We start from the raw sequence: 16,600 nt of genomic DNA, 5'->3' as shown, positions 1-16,600 counted from the left end.
TGCACCAAAAGCTTTCCCAAACAGACTACTTGACTCCACAACAGAACTCATGCTCCACTGTATGATGAAAACTTTGTATAAATACATCGCCATGCCCTAGAAGCTACAGGGCCCAAGATACTCATCTTTGAAGAATCTGTCCATCCAGCTAAATCAACACAAGCAGGAGGGAGAAGAATAGGAGAGACCTTGTCTGAAATCTGCAGTTAAAAAACACCCAGGATAGGCCGGGCTCGGTGGCTCACGCCTGTAATCCCAGCACTTTGGGAGGCCGAGGCGGGTGGATCACGAGGTCAAGAGATCGAGACCATCCTGGTCAACACTGTGAAACCCCGTCTCTACTAAAGATACAAAAAATCAGCTGGGCATGGTGGCGCGTGCCTGTAGTCCCAGCTACTCAGGAGGCTGAGGCAGGAGAATTGCCTGAACCCAGGAGGCGGAGGTTGCGGTGAGCCGAGATCGCGCCATTGCACTCCAGCCTGGGTAACAAGAGCGAAACTCCGTCTCAAAAAAAAAAAAAAAAAAAAAAAAAAAAAAAAAAAAAAAAAAAAAAAAAAAAAAACACCCAGGATAAACACAGTGGCTCAGCACTCATCATTCATTCAAAAAATATGTATTAGCCATTAACCAGGCACTGTTCTACTGCTGGGAATACAGTAGTGGAAAATTGGGAGTTGAGGCAATTTGCAAGAGACCCTGGTTGGGCTGAGGAAGTCCATGTTCTACACAGGACAGACCTAATCCCATTCTGAATGTCACCTCAGAATGAGTGTTTGGAAGAAGCTTCAGGTGCAAACTGCTGAAGACTCCCCCCTCATCTTAGGCTGATCTAGCCTGCAGACCAACGGGGAGAGTGCAAGTGACAAAGCAAAGGGAACATTCCATTCACTTATTAGCAGTTAGAATAGAAAATGAGAGTTTGGGCTGGGCACAGTGGCTCACGCCTGTAATCCTAGTACTTTGGGAGGCTGAGGCGGGCGGATCATGAGGTCACAAGTTAAAGACCAGCCTGGCCAAGATGGTGAAACCCCGTCTCTACTTAAAAAAAAAAAAATTAGCCTGGCATGTTGGCGGGCGCCTGTAATCCCAGCAACTCGGGAGGCTGAGGCAGAGAATGGCTCGAACCCAGGAGGTGGAGATTGCAGTGAGCTGAGATCACACCACCGCACTCCAGCCTAGGCGACAGAGCAAGATTCCATCTCAAAAACAAACGAAAAAACAGAGTGTGAATGGGTTAGTGCTCAAGGGACTTCTAAAGACAAGTGGGAAAAAACAGACAATGCCCTCTGACACTGATATCTTTAGAATGTACATATGGTCTGCCCACTGGGCTTTTGCACTAAGCATCATTAACAGAGTCCTTGTTTCTGGGTCCCCCAGAGTAGTCTCAGTCACCTCACTCTTCTGCTGAATAATGCCGCACATAGAAGAGTTACAAGGGGGAAGGCAGGAAGACATATCCCCAGTGGGTGGTGCAGCTGATGAGCTAAGACTCAGGGACTGAGAGGGAACTAGAACTGTCTACCATAGGCCCTTACCTTCAGAGATCTCATCAAGGGAGCACACCACCTCTATCTGAATAGCCTGTGTAGTATATGGTTACTTTACATTTTCTCGCTCAATATGTTGGGGTTCTACTAACAGGACCACAGGTCTAACAGGAAGCATATGTGTTTTATAACCAGAGACCTGGGTTAGAATTTTGAGTCTTCCAGTAGTTGTGTCACTTTGGGCACTTTGTAACCTCTGTGAGCCTATTTCCTCATCTGTGCAAGCATTAAAATCATGTGATATACTTAGCACAAAAAGTAGTCGATAAATGGTGGTTATTAGTCATTCTATCCCCCATTCTGGAATACTGAGGACAGCTTCTACAGCCCTGCTGTTCCATTATAGATCTTAAGACATTGCAAGCAGGACAAGGGCAGCCCTGGACATGTACCACTGGGGTATCAGAAAAACGCACATATAATACTCATCTAGCCCTGAAAGCCTTCCTCCTCAGCAAGGGGTGGTGCCACATGGTAGGCACAGTCTAGAAGAGAAGGACCCCACAAAGTGTTACATCCAAGCTCATGCAGGCCTTGCAGGTACAATTTCAAAAACAGACCATTCCAGTGTCTTCCTGCAGGACTATGAGGCCAAGGAAATCTAGACTGCAGAAGTACTCTGGTTCCTGGAGAATGGTATCCATGTACTAGCCTCAAGCTGAGAATGTGATGAAAGGTTGTTACAATGAAGACAATCCTTAGAGGAAAAAATGGAAGCCCCCTATCATAGCAGCTATCATATAGCACTTGGTATACTTTCTCATTTGTTTTCCTTTGACAGCCATGGATATTCTTAAAGGTAATAATTTTATCTTATTCATTGTTATACTTCCAGTGCTGCACACAACAAATGCTCAATGTTTCCCGAAATAATTTGGCCAAAAGCCCTACTATCTCCAACCTTGCTGATTACTTAAGAGTGGTAGAAGATGGTCAGATGTGATGCTATAGCTGCCTGCCTTGGGCCATGTATCACCAAGCACAGCTCAAGGAATAAGCTTGCATCTTGGTCTCTACACAGAGGCTGTCGGCAAGGATAACTCCCCAAATGCCCAAAGCTGTTGAAAGCCTCCTCCCTCACTGAAGCAACTGAGCTAGCTGGTTTTCAGACGGAAAGGCAGTGTAGGCACTGGAATGTGGGCTGCATGTTCCCGCATTGCTGGTGAGGGTGCACGATCTGGCACTGCAGCTGGCTGGTGGGAGGGCTGCATCCTACTCCAGGAGGCGGTACCTTCATGTGGGCTTTCCAAGAAGGCCCAGAGCCCAGGGAAAGAAGAGTGATGGCTGACACCACAGCTCCAAAACCAAAGGCAACATAACGATTAGGGATGGGTGTGTCCTCAACCCTCAGAAAGGAAGACATACCCACACAGCCAGATCATGCTGCTGGGGCAACTCCGGTTCTGGTCCTTATGAATTCTGAAGCTCAGGCTGCAGTCCCTCCCTGGTCCACAAAATCATGTAGTATTTATCACTAAAGTGCTTGGGATGAAAAGTGGAAAAGAAAAACCATTTCTATTTCAGACACAAACAGCTACAAGCACAGGCCTTTCAGGTGGTGGGGAAGCTGTGGATATTATGACTAGATCCAAGCTACTTTTAATAGCTGAATTTCACAGCAACTTTCAAACCAAGCTAAGCCTTCAGAAAGAGCACTGTAGCTTAGAGAACCAGAGCAAAAGATGGGCTATACTGTACTTCAACCTGATACTAGGGAAAGACAGTGCCTTGGTCAAACACTGATCCCCATAAACAGGTGCAGATCTCCTATGTGAGCTCTTGTATCTCTTGCTCCAATACAGTAGCAGTAAGGACAGGAGAGAGTGGCTTCATAGGCCACCAAGGTTGGCTTCAAGAATATACAAAAGAAAGTATTGTGCTGTCCAAGCCAAGGTCTCCAGGCATAGGATACCAAACAGTGACACCATACTTCCTTGCCTAGGGGAACAGGGCAGTTACTGACCTTTCTGGAAAAACCTGAGTCAGCAGAAGGTGAGTAGTTCAAGAAGCCCTATCTTAACCCAGAAGTAGTTACTTAAGGTAAAGCTCTTCCTCATCCACATCCACATCAAACAATTTCAATACCCCTCCCCTAAATGGGGTTTTACCAAAACAACTAGGCATTAAAATGCCTAACAGACACAACAGGCCCAGGCTCTGCAAAGCATTCTAAAAAAAGACTTGCGCCAAACAGGGTGGAGGCCACAGAAATCAACAAGACGGTACTTTGCTGCCATGGCTGCCGGTTCCTGGACCAGGAAGGGAAGGGAAGGATAGCAGACTTGGTGTTTCTCAGTGTCAGCACCAACAACAAATGGCTGCACCAGCCCCTTAGTGCCCCTTACCACCTTTTCATTTTCCTAGAGTATCTGCTGCCAATACCTCTTTATTATGATACAATTTATATGATGCAAAATATGCAGGTTGTAAGTATACCTGTAGTATTTAAGTTCACATTTCTTCCTGAATACTCCAAGACTTGCCCCTCCTCCTTGTACCACAAGAGGGAAATAAACGGGTAACGGAAGGTCTGAGCAGAAGCAGTTCAAGGGGGGCTGCCAAAAAGTCCCTTTAGTTTGTCCCCATTGAATCCTACCAAGAAGACAAGGGATCCTAAAGGGGAGTGGCTCTTCTTTTATCCAGCTGGTCACTCTCAACACAAAGGAAAGAAAAAAAGGCTCTGTGGCTGGGAGTTACCCCACCCCACTTACCCTGCCTACCCCTTTCCAGGATCAATGTTCTTAACCTTACGTTAAGTCAATTCCAATATCCCAGCACATTATCCAGCCTCATCTGAGGTTAAAATCCTTCCTTTGCCATGATTCAGAGACCACCCACCCTTCATATAACTCCCTAGTTTTTAAAGCCACTGAGTAATTCTGGTCATCCAGTAATCAGCCCCTTAACTCCCCTCCCCCACCTAAAAGTGTTTTGCTTCATCATCTCCAAGACAGGCCTGGGCACCAGGGGGTTAGCTGGATCTTTTCTGCACAAGGCCATCACCTTGGGGACCCTCCTCAGGGGCACTCCAGGTGCAGGCTAACAACTCCAGGGGATTTATCAGGGTAAGTGGAAGAGGCATGCCTGCTTTTACGGGGAGCCATCTGTCCTGCCACACTCACAGCTAGCATTTCCATCTCTTGCAAAACAGCTCCATGTTGTATGTGTGTATGGTGGGGAGTGATGCAAAGGGGAACAGAACAACTGTTGCTGTGGATATCTTCGTTCACCAGCCCCATGCATCCCCTTCCCCCAGCCAACTCATTCTCTGGCACTCACCCGAGTGTGTGCTGCTCTGGGCTGAGGAATCTGAGTCCTGGGTGCTCCAGGGTCGGTCCCAGCCCGTCAGACTGAGGGACTGCAGGCCAAGGCACAAGTCATTTGCATCTGGGAGGCCACGGGAAGATTCTTGCGCAGAGGTTGGAAAAAGCATCCTGCTTGTAACTGTTTCTTCAGAGTCCTGGAAGTCTGCGTTGGATAGGAGCACAGCAGAAACCTCAGAGTTAAGGGCTGTTTTCCCCAATATTATCAACAGTAAATATTACTAATAATAGTTTCCCCAGGCTCACGGGCCAGACATCCAAGCTGGCTGGATGCTGTAGCCGCTGCCTCTGCACTTTTGGGGGCGTTGGAACAAGAGCAGTTGCCATACAGGCCCCCTCCCCACAAACACACCCCTATCCCGTCTGCATTACAGACTGGGCCAGCATGTGATCAGGCTGCTGATGCTTCCCGCTGCCAGTGACATCAGCCGGCTGAGCCGTGCAATAGAGAGCGGCATCATCCCTCACAGAACGGGGGAGGAGCAGGAGGGGACAACAGGGAGGAGACTTGCCTCCCAGGGAAAGACAGCACAACAGCTACTTGGAATAGTCCCGGTACAGTGCCGGTAAGTCTGGGTTGCAAGGCAGCGCCCTCCGATCTCCAGCAATGGTGGCCAAGCAGCCCTCAGGCACGACTGAAGTCCTCTCTGCTGACAGTAAAGCCAAAGCAGCCGACTGCCTGCTTGTGTGGCTCTGCCCTCCTGCCCCTCCCTTTCCCTCCCTCTGCTCTCCACCCCCAAACCCAAAAACACTCTAGTCCTGGACTCTCTCCAGCTGCTGGCTCAAGCCCTGGCTTTGCAGCCCAATGCAAAGCTTCACAATCCTGCTAGCAAAAATCTGTGTGCTCCAAGTGGCCCCTGAGCAGCACCCTGACACAGCAGTGTTTACCACTGAGGAACAAGATAACCTTCAGAAAAACAATGTACACTTGGACCCTGGGGAACAACACCTGGTGTTCCAGGCTTGTCTAGAACAGCTTATCACAGAGAAAGGGGGGTCGGTTTTGGCAGAGGATGGGAGAGTCACTGGGCTTTTCCAGGTATACCTCACAGGACATGGCCACAACCCGTATGCCAGAGCGAGACCTGCCCTGATTAGGATAATCCCTGTGCCCAGACTCCCTCACCCCAATAAGATGGGTATTAGTCATAAGCAGATTTAGTGGCCCAGCTCCACTCCTCCCTGCCCTCCTGCAACTGCAGGCACAGACTGAGGAAACACTCTCAAAGCAGCATCTGACAAACCAAAACAAGAGAAACAGCCTCTAAAATATTGTTTTGCCCTATTAGAAACACCAAACTCTGAAGCTTAATCACCCAGCTCTGTCAATATTGCTTCTTTTGCCATTCTAAGAACCCTGAGCACAATATTGGGCAGCCGTGAGGCCACTGATGCCTCTAATGCCCAGGCCCTCTCTCAGAGGTGCTGCATAAGACCAGTGCTTTATTTTTGTGGCCACTCACAGCCCCAGCAACAAAGTCTAAGAAAGTTCAGCTTCTGGAGCTTCCGCTATTTCCTCTTTGCCGTGTCCTTCCACATCAGTCCTTTTCCAACATGAGCCCTGGGTCACCGTGCTTCTTCCTCACAAAGGAGGGTAGGGCAACAGGCCCAGATTCAGCAGACAGGCTGCTCACACCTGGACTCAGCTGGTAACACTCCACCTGCTTGTTCTCCCCTGTTGCAAGGAGAAGCAAGCAGATACAGGAAGCATTTCCACCTGGGACCTCCCATGGCAGGGTCAAGAGGATACTGCTGCCATAGGAATAGCTGTTCAGAGCTTCCTGCAGTACACTCTGTGTCCATAGGCACTCAGGCATAGCCTAGAGGGGGAAATTATCAGTCTCCTTCCATTGGAGATATTTTTTTTAAAGCTTTGCTGCTGTGTCATCCATCCACGTTATTCCTGCTGGCTGTAGATACTCTGCTTGTTCCCTGTCTGTTTGTCAAAGCCTTGTTCATCACTGCAAAGGCCAAGCAAGAACTGCCCATACTGGTGCTGTCCCCACCCGACTACTTCCTCCTGCTTCTCTATGTTCACCCTTCCCTCAGCTAAGCATATACTTCAGACTTCACCCATATGTATTAGTTATCAAAGCATAAGGCTTCCTTCATCCATACTTAAGTATCTATTCCCCCCAAATCAAGTATCTATATAATCCTCTCTATCCCAAACTGAGGGCATCTATGTCTAGAAGCAGCCATTCTCTACCTATTAAAATCAGGGTAACTGTGCAGATGATTACCCTCATCCCTCACGCAGAGACAATCAACTATGCTCTTGCTATTCAAAGTATAGTGTGACAGACCAGCAATGTGAGCAGCACCAGGAGTTTGTTATAAATACTGAGTCTCAGGCCCCACCCACGACCGATGGAACTGAGATTTGCATTTTAACAAGATTCCCAGTTAATATATATGTATGCAAAGAAAGTTTGAGCAGTTGGGTATGGTGGCTCATGCCTATAATCTCAGCACTTTGGGAAGATTGCTTGAGCCCAGGAGTTCAAAGCATCAGTGAGCCATGATTGCACCACTGTACTCCAGCCTGGGCGACAAAGCAGTCTCCATCTCAAAAGTTTGAAAAGTACTGATGTAAACAACTAACACAGTCTTCCCACCCCAAGCTGAAAGACCCCAGGCCTGAGCAACAGGTCTGTTAAACCTAAGAACCAAATGGCTACATGCACCCAAGAGCCTGGAGTTCTACACACAGTGTAATTCTACCCTCACCCGCACAAACCCCACTACCACAGGCCTCACTTTCCTCCTTATCCAGACATTGCTCCAGATAAAGGTTTTTACTACCATTGTAGGATTCCTTCACTAGATCCTAACAAATGGAGGCCATACCTGTTAAAACCATTAGTGTGGCAGGCTAAAAAAATCAGCTTTAGACGACTAACAAACCTTGCTGTGCTCACTAGGTCTGCCACTGCGTCCTTCTGAGCACCTTTCTGAGCATTTTTCATCTTTTTAAGAGGTAACAGTAGCTACCTTTTAGGCATTTTGTGAAGATTAAAGAAAATACATGAGGCCAGGCATGGTGGCTCACGTCTGTAATCCCAGCACTTCGGGAGGCTGAGGTGGGCAGATCACTTGAGGTCAGGAGTTCGAGACCAGTCTGGCCAACATAGTAAAACCTCATCTCTACCAAAAATACAAAAAACATTAGCGGGGCATGGGGCACAGGCCTGTAGTCCCAGCTACTCGGGAGGGTGAGGCAGGAGAATTGCTTGGGCCTGGGAGGCGGAGAGGTTGCAGTGAACCAAGATCATGCCACTGCACTCCAGCCTGGGTGACAAAGCTAGACTCAGTCGCAAAAAAGAAAAAGAAAAAGGAGAAAAGGAGAAAAGGAGAAAAGGGGAAAAGGGGAAAAGAGGAAAGGAAAGGGAAAGGGAAAGGGAAAGGGAAAGGGAAAGGGAAAGGGAAAGGGAAGGAAAGGAAAGGAAAGGAAAGCAAAGGAAGAAGGAAGGAAGGAAGGAAGGAAGGAAGGAAGGAAGGAAAGGAGGAAGGAAAGAAGGAAGGAAGGGAGAGAGAGAAAGAAAATCATAAACCATGTTCATGTACTGGAAGACTCGATAGTGCTAAAAATTGATACCTACTAAATTAATATACAGATGTTCCTCAACTACAGTGCGGTTATGGTCTGACAAGCCCATTGTAAGTTGAAAACACTGTAAATTGAAAATGCATTTAAATACATCTAATCTATAGCTATGCCTAGCTTACCTTAACTGTGCTCAGAAAACTGTCACTAGCTTACAGTTGGGCAAAATCATTTAACAGAAAATCTGTTTTATAATAAAGTGATAAGTATCTCATGTAATTTACTGAATACTGTAATGAAAATGAAAAACAGAATGGTTATATAGATACTCAAAGTACAGTTTCAACTGAATGCGTATCACTTTCACACCATCATCATGTCAAAAAACATACATTGAACCATCCTAAGTCTGGGACCATCTGCACAGTGTAATCCCAATATACCAGACTTCAAGCAATTCATTGGGGAAAACCTTTTTAAAAATGTTGCTGGAACACCATATGGGGAGGAGGGAATACACTCTGACCTATATACAAACATTAATTTAATAGGTATCTGAGACCTAAAAGTGAAAGCTAAGTGTAACTATATAGCTTCTCTAAGAATTATCTTTGTAACTTAGTAGAGGAAAGAGGATGTGCATAGAAGCAAGAGTTTCTTTATGTAGAGCACAGAAAACAATCATCACGAAGAAAGTTTATAAGCTGAATTTACCAAAATCAAAAACTTCTCATCAAGACACCATTAAGAAAATAATTAGGCAAGCCAGAAAATGTGAGAAAATACCCACGAATGTATCTGACAAATCATTAAAGAAATCTTAACTGAAAAGTAACAAAGTCCCAATTGTTAAAAGACACAAAATCTGAAAAGCATTTCAAAAAGATTATATAAATGGCCAATAAGAACTTCAAAAATTGCTCGACATCGTTAGTCAAAGAAATCTAAGTTAAAACCACAGTGAGACACTACTGCACAACTACTAGGTGGCTAAAATTAAAAAGACTGTACCACATCCTGCCAACATTTGATGTCAATCAAAGCTTCATTACCGTAAATGGTACATCCACCTTGTACCTATGAAAACTCTTATATATTTTCTTCCTTTTCAATGGAAGAAAAGGTACATTCACTCTGAGAATAGGTCTGCCCATTTCTTAAACAACTAAACACATATTATCCTATGATCTGAAAATTATACTCCTAGGAATTCAACTAAAAGGAGTAAAAGTCAATGTCTATAAAAACACCTGTGCAAGAATAGTAATAGCAGCTTTATTCATAATCACTCAAACCTGGATTCAGTCCATGTGAGAATCAACACAACAAAATGTGGTATATGCATATACCATACTATTACTCAGCAATAAAAGGGAAACTGATACAGGCAACAATATAGGTAAATCTTAAGATAATTAAGGTGAGTGAAAAAAGTCATATGTAAGTACATATGTATGTAATTCCACTTATTTCAATTTTTAGAACAGACAAAACTAATATATGGTGAAAAAAATCAGGTGGTTGTCTCTGGCCGGAAGTAGCAGGGTAGATTAGGAAGGGGTACAAGGAACTAGCTGAGGTGATGCTAACAGTTTTGATGAGAGTGGGGATACATCAGTCAGAATGGATCTAATGACACATTTAGGATTTGTGGACTTTACTGCATATAAATTTTACCTCAAAAAGTTATAAACAACTGTAGTTAACAATATGCATGCTGAAGGATTTTGAGGTAAACTGTACTAATGTCTACAATTTACTTTAATGAATTGAATTATAAAAGTAAACTGTACTGATAAGTGGTTTGGGGGCTAACTAAATGAATGGAGATGTGATAAGGCAAATATGGTAAAACGTTCATTGTATAAGAGTGCTAAGTATTACAGGTGTTCACTTTATGTTTCTTTCAGCTTTTCTGTATGCTTGAAAATATTAATAAAATGTTGAGAAAAAAATAAAGTCAGACTTTTTCTGAAAGAAAGTCTGACTGAACTAATTGGTTTGACAGTAAGAACTGACCCCAGGCTGGGTGTGGCTCACACCTGTAGTCTCAGCACTTCGAGAGGCCAACTCAGATGGACAGCTGAGCCAACAAGTTCGAGACCAGCCTAGGCTACATGGCAAAACCCCCATCTCTAATAAAAATACAAAAAATTAGCCGAGCATGGTGTTGTGCACCTGTAGTCAGCCAGCTGGGTGGCTGAGGTGGGAGGATCGCTTGAGCCTGGGAGGCAGAATATGCAGAGTAAGCTGAGATTACACCACTGCACTCCAGCCTGGGTGACAGAGTGAGATCCTGTCTCCAAAAAAAACAGAACTCATTTTCTATAAATAAAGTTAAGTCTATAGGCCCATGGTTTTGACAAAACATACTTAAAGCAAATGGTAAAATAAAATCATTTAAAAAGAGCATATCGGCAAAAGTGTGCTTTGTTTTCTTTTTGTATGTGAGGCTATAGGCACACCACTAAGTCCAACTATTTTTTCTTTCTTTTTTTTTTTTTTTTTAGAGACAGGGTCTCACTCTGTTGCCCAGGCTAGTCTCAAACTCTTGGGCTCAAGGGATCCTCCCACCTCAGCCTCTCAAACTGTTGCAATTACAGGTGTGAGCCATTGTCCTGATTACAAAGGTATATTTTTAAACTAACTTAAAATTCTTAAATTTCCTACAAATGTTGCACAAAAACTATTATAAGTTTTCTCAATCCTTTAAGTATACTGAGTTAAGATATATCTAAGTGAAGGACAAAGAGACATAGTAGTAATGTCAAATCCGTGTTTTTTTGTTTTGATTTTGAGATGAACTTTTACAAACAGAATTTTGCTCTGTCAGGCTGGAATGCAGTGGAATAAACACAGCTCACCGCAGACTAGACTTCTAGGCTTAAGTGACTCTCCTACCTCAACCTCCCAAGTAGCTGGGACTGCAGGTGCATGCCACCATATCTGGCTTTTTTTGTTTGTTTGGTATATTTTTGTAGAGACAGGGTCTTGCTATGTTGCCCAATATAAAAGCCATTCTCAGACTCTTGGGCTCAAATGATCTGCCTGCTCCAGCCTCCCAAAGTGCTGGGATTACAGGCGTAAGCCACTGCACTCAGCCTCATCTGAAATCTTTTTTTTTTTTTTTTTGAGACAGAGTTTTGCTCTTGTTACCCAGGCTGGAGCGCAATGACAGGATCTCGGCTCACCGCAACCTCCGCCTCCTGGGTTCAGGCAATTCTGCCTCAGCCTCCTGAGTAGCTGGGATTACAGGCATGCACCACCATGCCCAGCTAAGTTTTTGTATTTTTAGTAGAGACGGGGTTTCACCATGCTGACCAGGATGGTCTCGATTTCTTGACCTCGTGATCCACCCGCCTCGGCCTCCCAAAGTGCTGGGATTACAGGCTTGAGCCACCGCGCCCGGCCTGAAATCTTGATGAAGCATTCTTGATACAGTTCCAAGAAACTCAGTAATTCCATGTCTGGTATGACTAGGTAACAAATCTTCACAAATTAGCTGGTTTCCAGTTCTTTCTTTTCAACAAATATGAAGGAGTAGAATGCAACTATCAGCAAGTAGATGACTAAAAATAATAATACATGACTAATTTTTTGCACAGAACAAAGAGATCAAAGGATTGTAAAAACTAGTTCACTACCCAATTACTTATTTTATGTGAACAAGTTTACTCAGGGCACAAACCTATGGAAACAAAATGTATACATACAGGGTTAAAAACCCCAAATTGGCTGGGCACAGTGGCTCACACCTATAATCCCAGCACTTTGGGAGGCCGAGGCAGGTGGATCACTAGAGGTCAGGAGCTCGAGACCAGCCATGGTGAAACCCCATCTCTACTAAAAATGCAAAAATTAGCAGGGCGTGGTGGCATGCACTTGTAGTCCCGGCTAGTCAAGAGGCTGAGGCAGGAGACTCACTTGAGCCAGAGAGGCGGAGGTTGCAGTCAGCCCAAGATCATGCCACTGCACTCCAGCCTGGGTGACAGAGCAAGACTCTGTAGCCATTCCAGCAATAAGTCAGTCACCCAAAATTACTTTTCTGTTGTTGTTATTTGTTTTGAGACAGTCTCACTCTGTCATCCAGGCTGGACAAGATCTCGGCTTATTGCAACCTCTACCTCCCAGGCCTCAGACAATTCTCCTGCTTCAGCCTCCCCAGTAGCTGGGATTACACACAGACGCCACAATGCCCAGCTGATTTTTTAGAGTAGAGACAGGGTTTCACCATGTTGGCCAGGCTGGTCTTGAACTCCTGACCTCAGGTGATCCACCTGCCTCAGCCGCCCAAAGTGCTGGGATTACAGGCATGAGCCACTGTGCTCGGTCGTAAAATTACATGTTTTTTTTTATTAAAAAAAAAAAAAATACCAGAGGAAAGCGTGAACGCAGTCCCCCACTACCATAAATTATGCAGCTGAGTTTCCCACATTTGGGGAAATAGCAGGGGTCAGCACATCCAGAATGCAATGGATAAGCCTCACCCTGGGAAAACCACCTTTGTGATCATGGTATCTCCCCTGCCAGGTACGTATAAAATTACATGAGTTTTTAAAAGGTATCAGTTTGGGCCAGGCGCGGTGGCTCACGCCTGTAATCCCAGCACTTTGGAAGGCCGAGGCTGGTGGATCACAAGGTCAAGAGATCAAGACCATCCTGGCCAACGTGGTGAAACCCCACCTCTACTAAAAAGGTCTCAATTTATGTCATTAAAAAATATTTTCAGACTAGGTGTGGTGGCTCACATCTGTAATCCCAACACTTTAGGGGGCTAAAGCAGCAAGATCACTTTAGCCCAGGAGTTCGAGACCAACCTGGGCAACGTAGGGAGATCCTGTTTCTACAAAAAAATAAGAAAAATAGCAGGACATGGTGGCGTGCGTCTGTGGTCCCAGGTACTTAGGAGGCTGAGGCTGCAATGAGCTGGGATTGTGCCACTGCACTCTGGCTCAGGTGACAGATACCTTGTCTTAAAACAACAACAATAAAAGCAAGCATTGCCAATAAACAGTTATTAAAGAATAAAATTTTATCAAGATTTGTAACATTTAAATTGTCTTAATTGCCCTACCAATTGTCATAGCAATCCAGTATACTAATCGCCTTTGAGATACAGGAAATAATTTGAAATTTCAGTTTACATACTTTTGTTGTTACTGGGAAGTATGACGTGCGATATCAACAAGACTCTCAAGCATAAAATATTACATTAGGATAAAACTCAGTGGGAGAATTGGACTACAAATACTAGTAGAAAAGAAATAATAAAAAGTTTCCCACTATTAAAGAACGGTTTACATATTTTAAAGTAGATAATAGGTGTCAAATCTACTATTATAAATGTTTCCACTTATAATAAAAATGTAGATACCAAGTTAAATATGCAAGGGGTGCACTGTACTAAAAATTTTACTGTGGTAAAATATACATGAAATTTACCATTCTAATCATTTTTGCACATACAATTCAGAGGCATTAGTACATTCATATTTTTGTGCAACCATCACCACTATTCACCTCGAGAGCTTTTTTTACCCTAAGCTAAAACTTTGTACCATTAGACATTAATTCCCCACTACCCTCTCCTCCTAGGCCCTGGTTACCATTATTTTACTTTGTCTCTATAAATTTGACTATCGTAGGTACCTCGTAAGTATAATCATATAGTATTTGTCCTTTGTATCAGGTTTATTTTACTTGGCATAACACCTTCAAGGTTCATCCATGTTGTAGTACGTCCCCACCTCCCCTTTTTTTTTTGAGACAGGGTCTCCTTCTGCCACCCAGGCTAGGATGCAGTGGCACAGTAACGGCTCACTGCAGCCTTGGTCTCCCCAGCATCAACTAATCCTCCCACCTCAGTCTCTCAAGCAGCTGGGACCACAGGTGCATGTCACCAGCCTGGCTAAATTTTTAGAGATGGGGGTCTCCTTATGCTGCCCAGGCTGTTGTTGAACTCCTGGGATCAAGCAATCCACCTGCCTAGGCCTCCCAAAGTGCTGGAACTATAGGGATGAGCCACTGCCCAGCATTCATTCATTCATTGACTGGATTTTGCTATATTGCCCAGGCTGGCCCCAGACTCCTGCCTTACTCTATCCTGCCTCACCCTCTCTCAAGTAGCTGGGACTATGGGTGTGCACCACTGTGCCAGGTTTCCTTTTTAAAGCTGCTAATATTTCATTGTTCATAACATTTTGTTTATCCATCCATCCATCCATCCAATTCATCCACTGATGGACATTTGGGTTGTTTCCTCTTTCTACTTTTTGACTGTTGTGAACAGTACTGTTATGAACACTAACATACAAATATACGTTCAAGTCCTCGCTTTCAATTCTTTTCTGTGTATACCTTGAAGGAGAATTGCTGGATCATATGGTAATTCTATGTTTAATTATTTTGGAAGCACCACACTATTTTCCCCAGCAGCAGCACCATTTTACATTTCCATCAGCAATGCACAAATGTTCTAATTTCTCCATATCCTTGCCTACAATTTATATTTTGTTTTAATAACTGCCATGCTAATAGTGTATAAACTAGTATCTCATTGTGGCATATGTTTTTTAAAAAATTAGGTTGTACACAAATGTTGGAAGATTCCTGTTGCCTAATTCATGAATCCCCAAGGTTTTAAAAAATCTCCCCAACACCAGATTTGTTTTTGAATTGCTTTTGTTGAATTGCCATCCAAGTGGTCCTAAAGGTAGTGGCATCTTCTTGCAGGATTCCACCTCTCTGGTTACAGTAATGGTCCCATAGGTAAGCGCCTGACTCAAGCTAAGCAAGAATTACCCAATCCTATGACTACAGAGACCAGTCCACATACGGGCATGACTTAAGCCAACCTAACTGGGTATCTTTCCTTGAGATTTTTCTAACTGTAGATAGTGGAAGAACTATTTCAGGATTGTCCATGATGCCAAAGGATGTAAGCATATACTCCTTCTCATAACAGGCAACTCTGTAAAAGGAGATAATGAAACTCACACTGGGAAATGAGCAGAGGAAAGTCAGAAATAGATAAAACTGGAGGCCACAAATTCAGTATCCCCAGCTTTCCAGTGATTCCTATTCTGTGAGCTTTGTATCAACAGCCTTCCAACATATCCCACATTTTACTAAAGTAAGTTCTAACTGGGTGTTTGATTGTTTACAAATCAGAGTGTTCTGTGTAATTCAGGCCCTTTAGCAAGGATATACCAAACAAGTAACTACTGCATACAGGATAAAAATCTCTGGTACAAAAGCTCTTAATGTCCTGGCACCAGATGAGAAAGCCACAAAAGAAAGCAGGAAAGCAGTTTATACCACCTTGTGAAATTCCTTGCCACCCCCCCACCTTTTTTTTTTTTTTTTTTTTTTTAACTAGAAAGCACAAGGCTCAAAGATGGCCGTAAGCAACAAAGCTAAAAGGCAGAGGTGAGATATTTGTTCATCTCAAATCCAGGGAGTAATCTGCTCCCCCGACCTCTCTCCCACCTCTCCCCCACAATGGGACACTTTCTAGACCCAGGTCTGCACTCATACATAACCCTACTCAGACCTGTATCAGCAAGTTAGCAAAGTACCCCTTTTCTGCACTCAGGTCCCACGGAGCTGTGTACCAAACCCATCCCATCAGTTATTTAAAACAGAAGGGCAGTGTATTTTCATATAGAGTAAATTGGTACGACATTTCTGGAGAGAAATCTGACAAAAACATTGAAAGCTTCAAAAGATAGTTACTCTTTGATAAATAAATTCTACTTTTAGAAATGTATTCTATGTCCAAATAATCACAGATGTAGGCAAAAGCTTTAACTTCAAGTACTTCTTACTGGTGTATGAAATAGACACCTATTTAAACAAACTCCAAAATATGAAGACTGAATGCCAGAGGTTTACCTTTTTTGTATCTTGAACCATTTGGCAGTCTGCTAAAACCTACAGAAACATTCTAAGAAAAATGTTTCAAAACATATAAAATAGTCATAATATTGAAATAATGTCAAGATATGTACAATGACTGGAAAGGAATCAATATGAATTGTCTGATCATCCTATGGATAACAAATTATTAGGTCTTGCTAATATTGTGATTTGTTGCCTAAACTTACAGCTGAAGGAAATGCTATGTTTCAGTTAAACATCACTGAATATGAAGATACATGTTTTTTTTTTTTTTTTTTTTT

The 16,600-nt window shown here is 43.7% G+C and overlaps 1 protein-coding gene, 1 long non-coding RNA gene and 1 other non-coding gene across 14 annotated transcripts in view; 1 reads left to right on the top strand and 2 right to left on the bottom strand.

The window, feature by feature from the left end:
* Window positions 1–16,600, bottom strand: part of CPEB1 (cytoplasmic polyadenylation element binding protein 1) — a 119,886-nt gene that overhangs the window by 23,322 nt on the left and 79,964 nt on the right. For 8 of the 12 annotated variants that reach the window (XM_037729143.1, XM_037729139.1, XM_037729141.1 and 5 more), the window contains exon 3: window positions 4,830–5,018. In XM_037729143.1, coding sequence (XP_037585071.1) covers window positions 4,830–5,018 — 189 coding nt within the window. Of the gene's footprint in view, window positions 1–4,829; window positions 5,019–5,225; window positions 5,328–5,385; window positions 5,560–16,600 lie in introns of those variants that run through there. The other 4 variants (XM_037729144.1, XM_037729146.1, XM_037729145.1 and 1 more) reach the window with 4 other exon arrangements.
* LOC119467478 overlaps window positions 5,273–16,600 on the top strand; it is a 12,930-nt gene continuing 1,602 nt past the window's right edge. The window contains exons 1-2 of the long non-coding RNA XR_005196017.1: window positions 5,273–5,439; window positions 15,385–15,552. This is a non-coding gene — a long non-coding RNA (uncharacterized LOC119467478). The remainder of the gene's footprint in view (window positions 5,440–15,384; window positions 15,553–16,600) is intronic.
* LOC119467481 lies at window positions 12,795–12,958 on the bottom strand. The gene has a single exon (XR_005196021.1). It is a non-coding gene; the product is annotated as a U1 spliceosomal RNA (small nuclear RNA).

Source organism: Cebus imitator, unplaced genomic scaffold (assembly GCF_001604975.1).
Source record: "Cebus imitator isolate Cc_AM_T3 unplaced genomic scaffold, Cebus_imitator-1.0 Scaffold295, whole genome shotgun sequence".
Classification (NCBI taxonomy): Eukaryota; Metazoa; Chordata; class Mammalia; order Primates; family Cebidae; genus Cebus; species Cebus imitator.
Note: the sequence above shows the minus strand (reverse complement) of the source record. Positions and strands in the feature narration are given on the sequence as shown.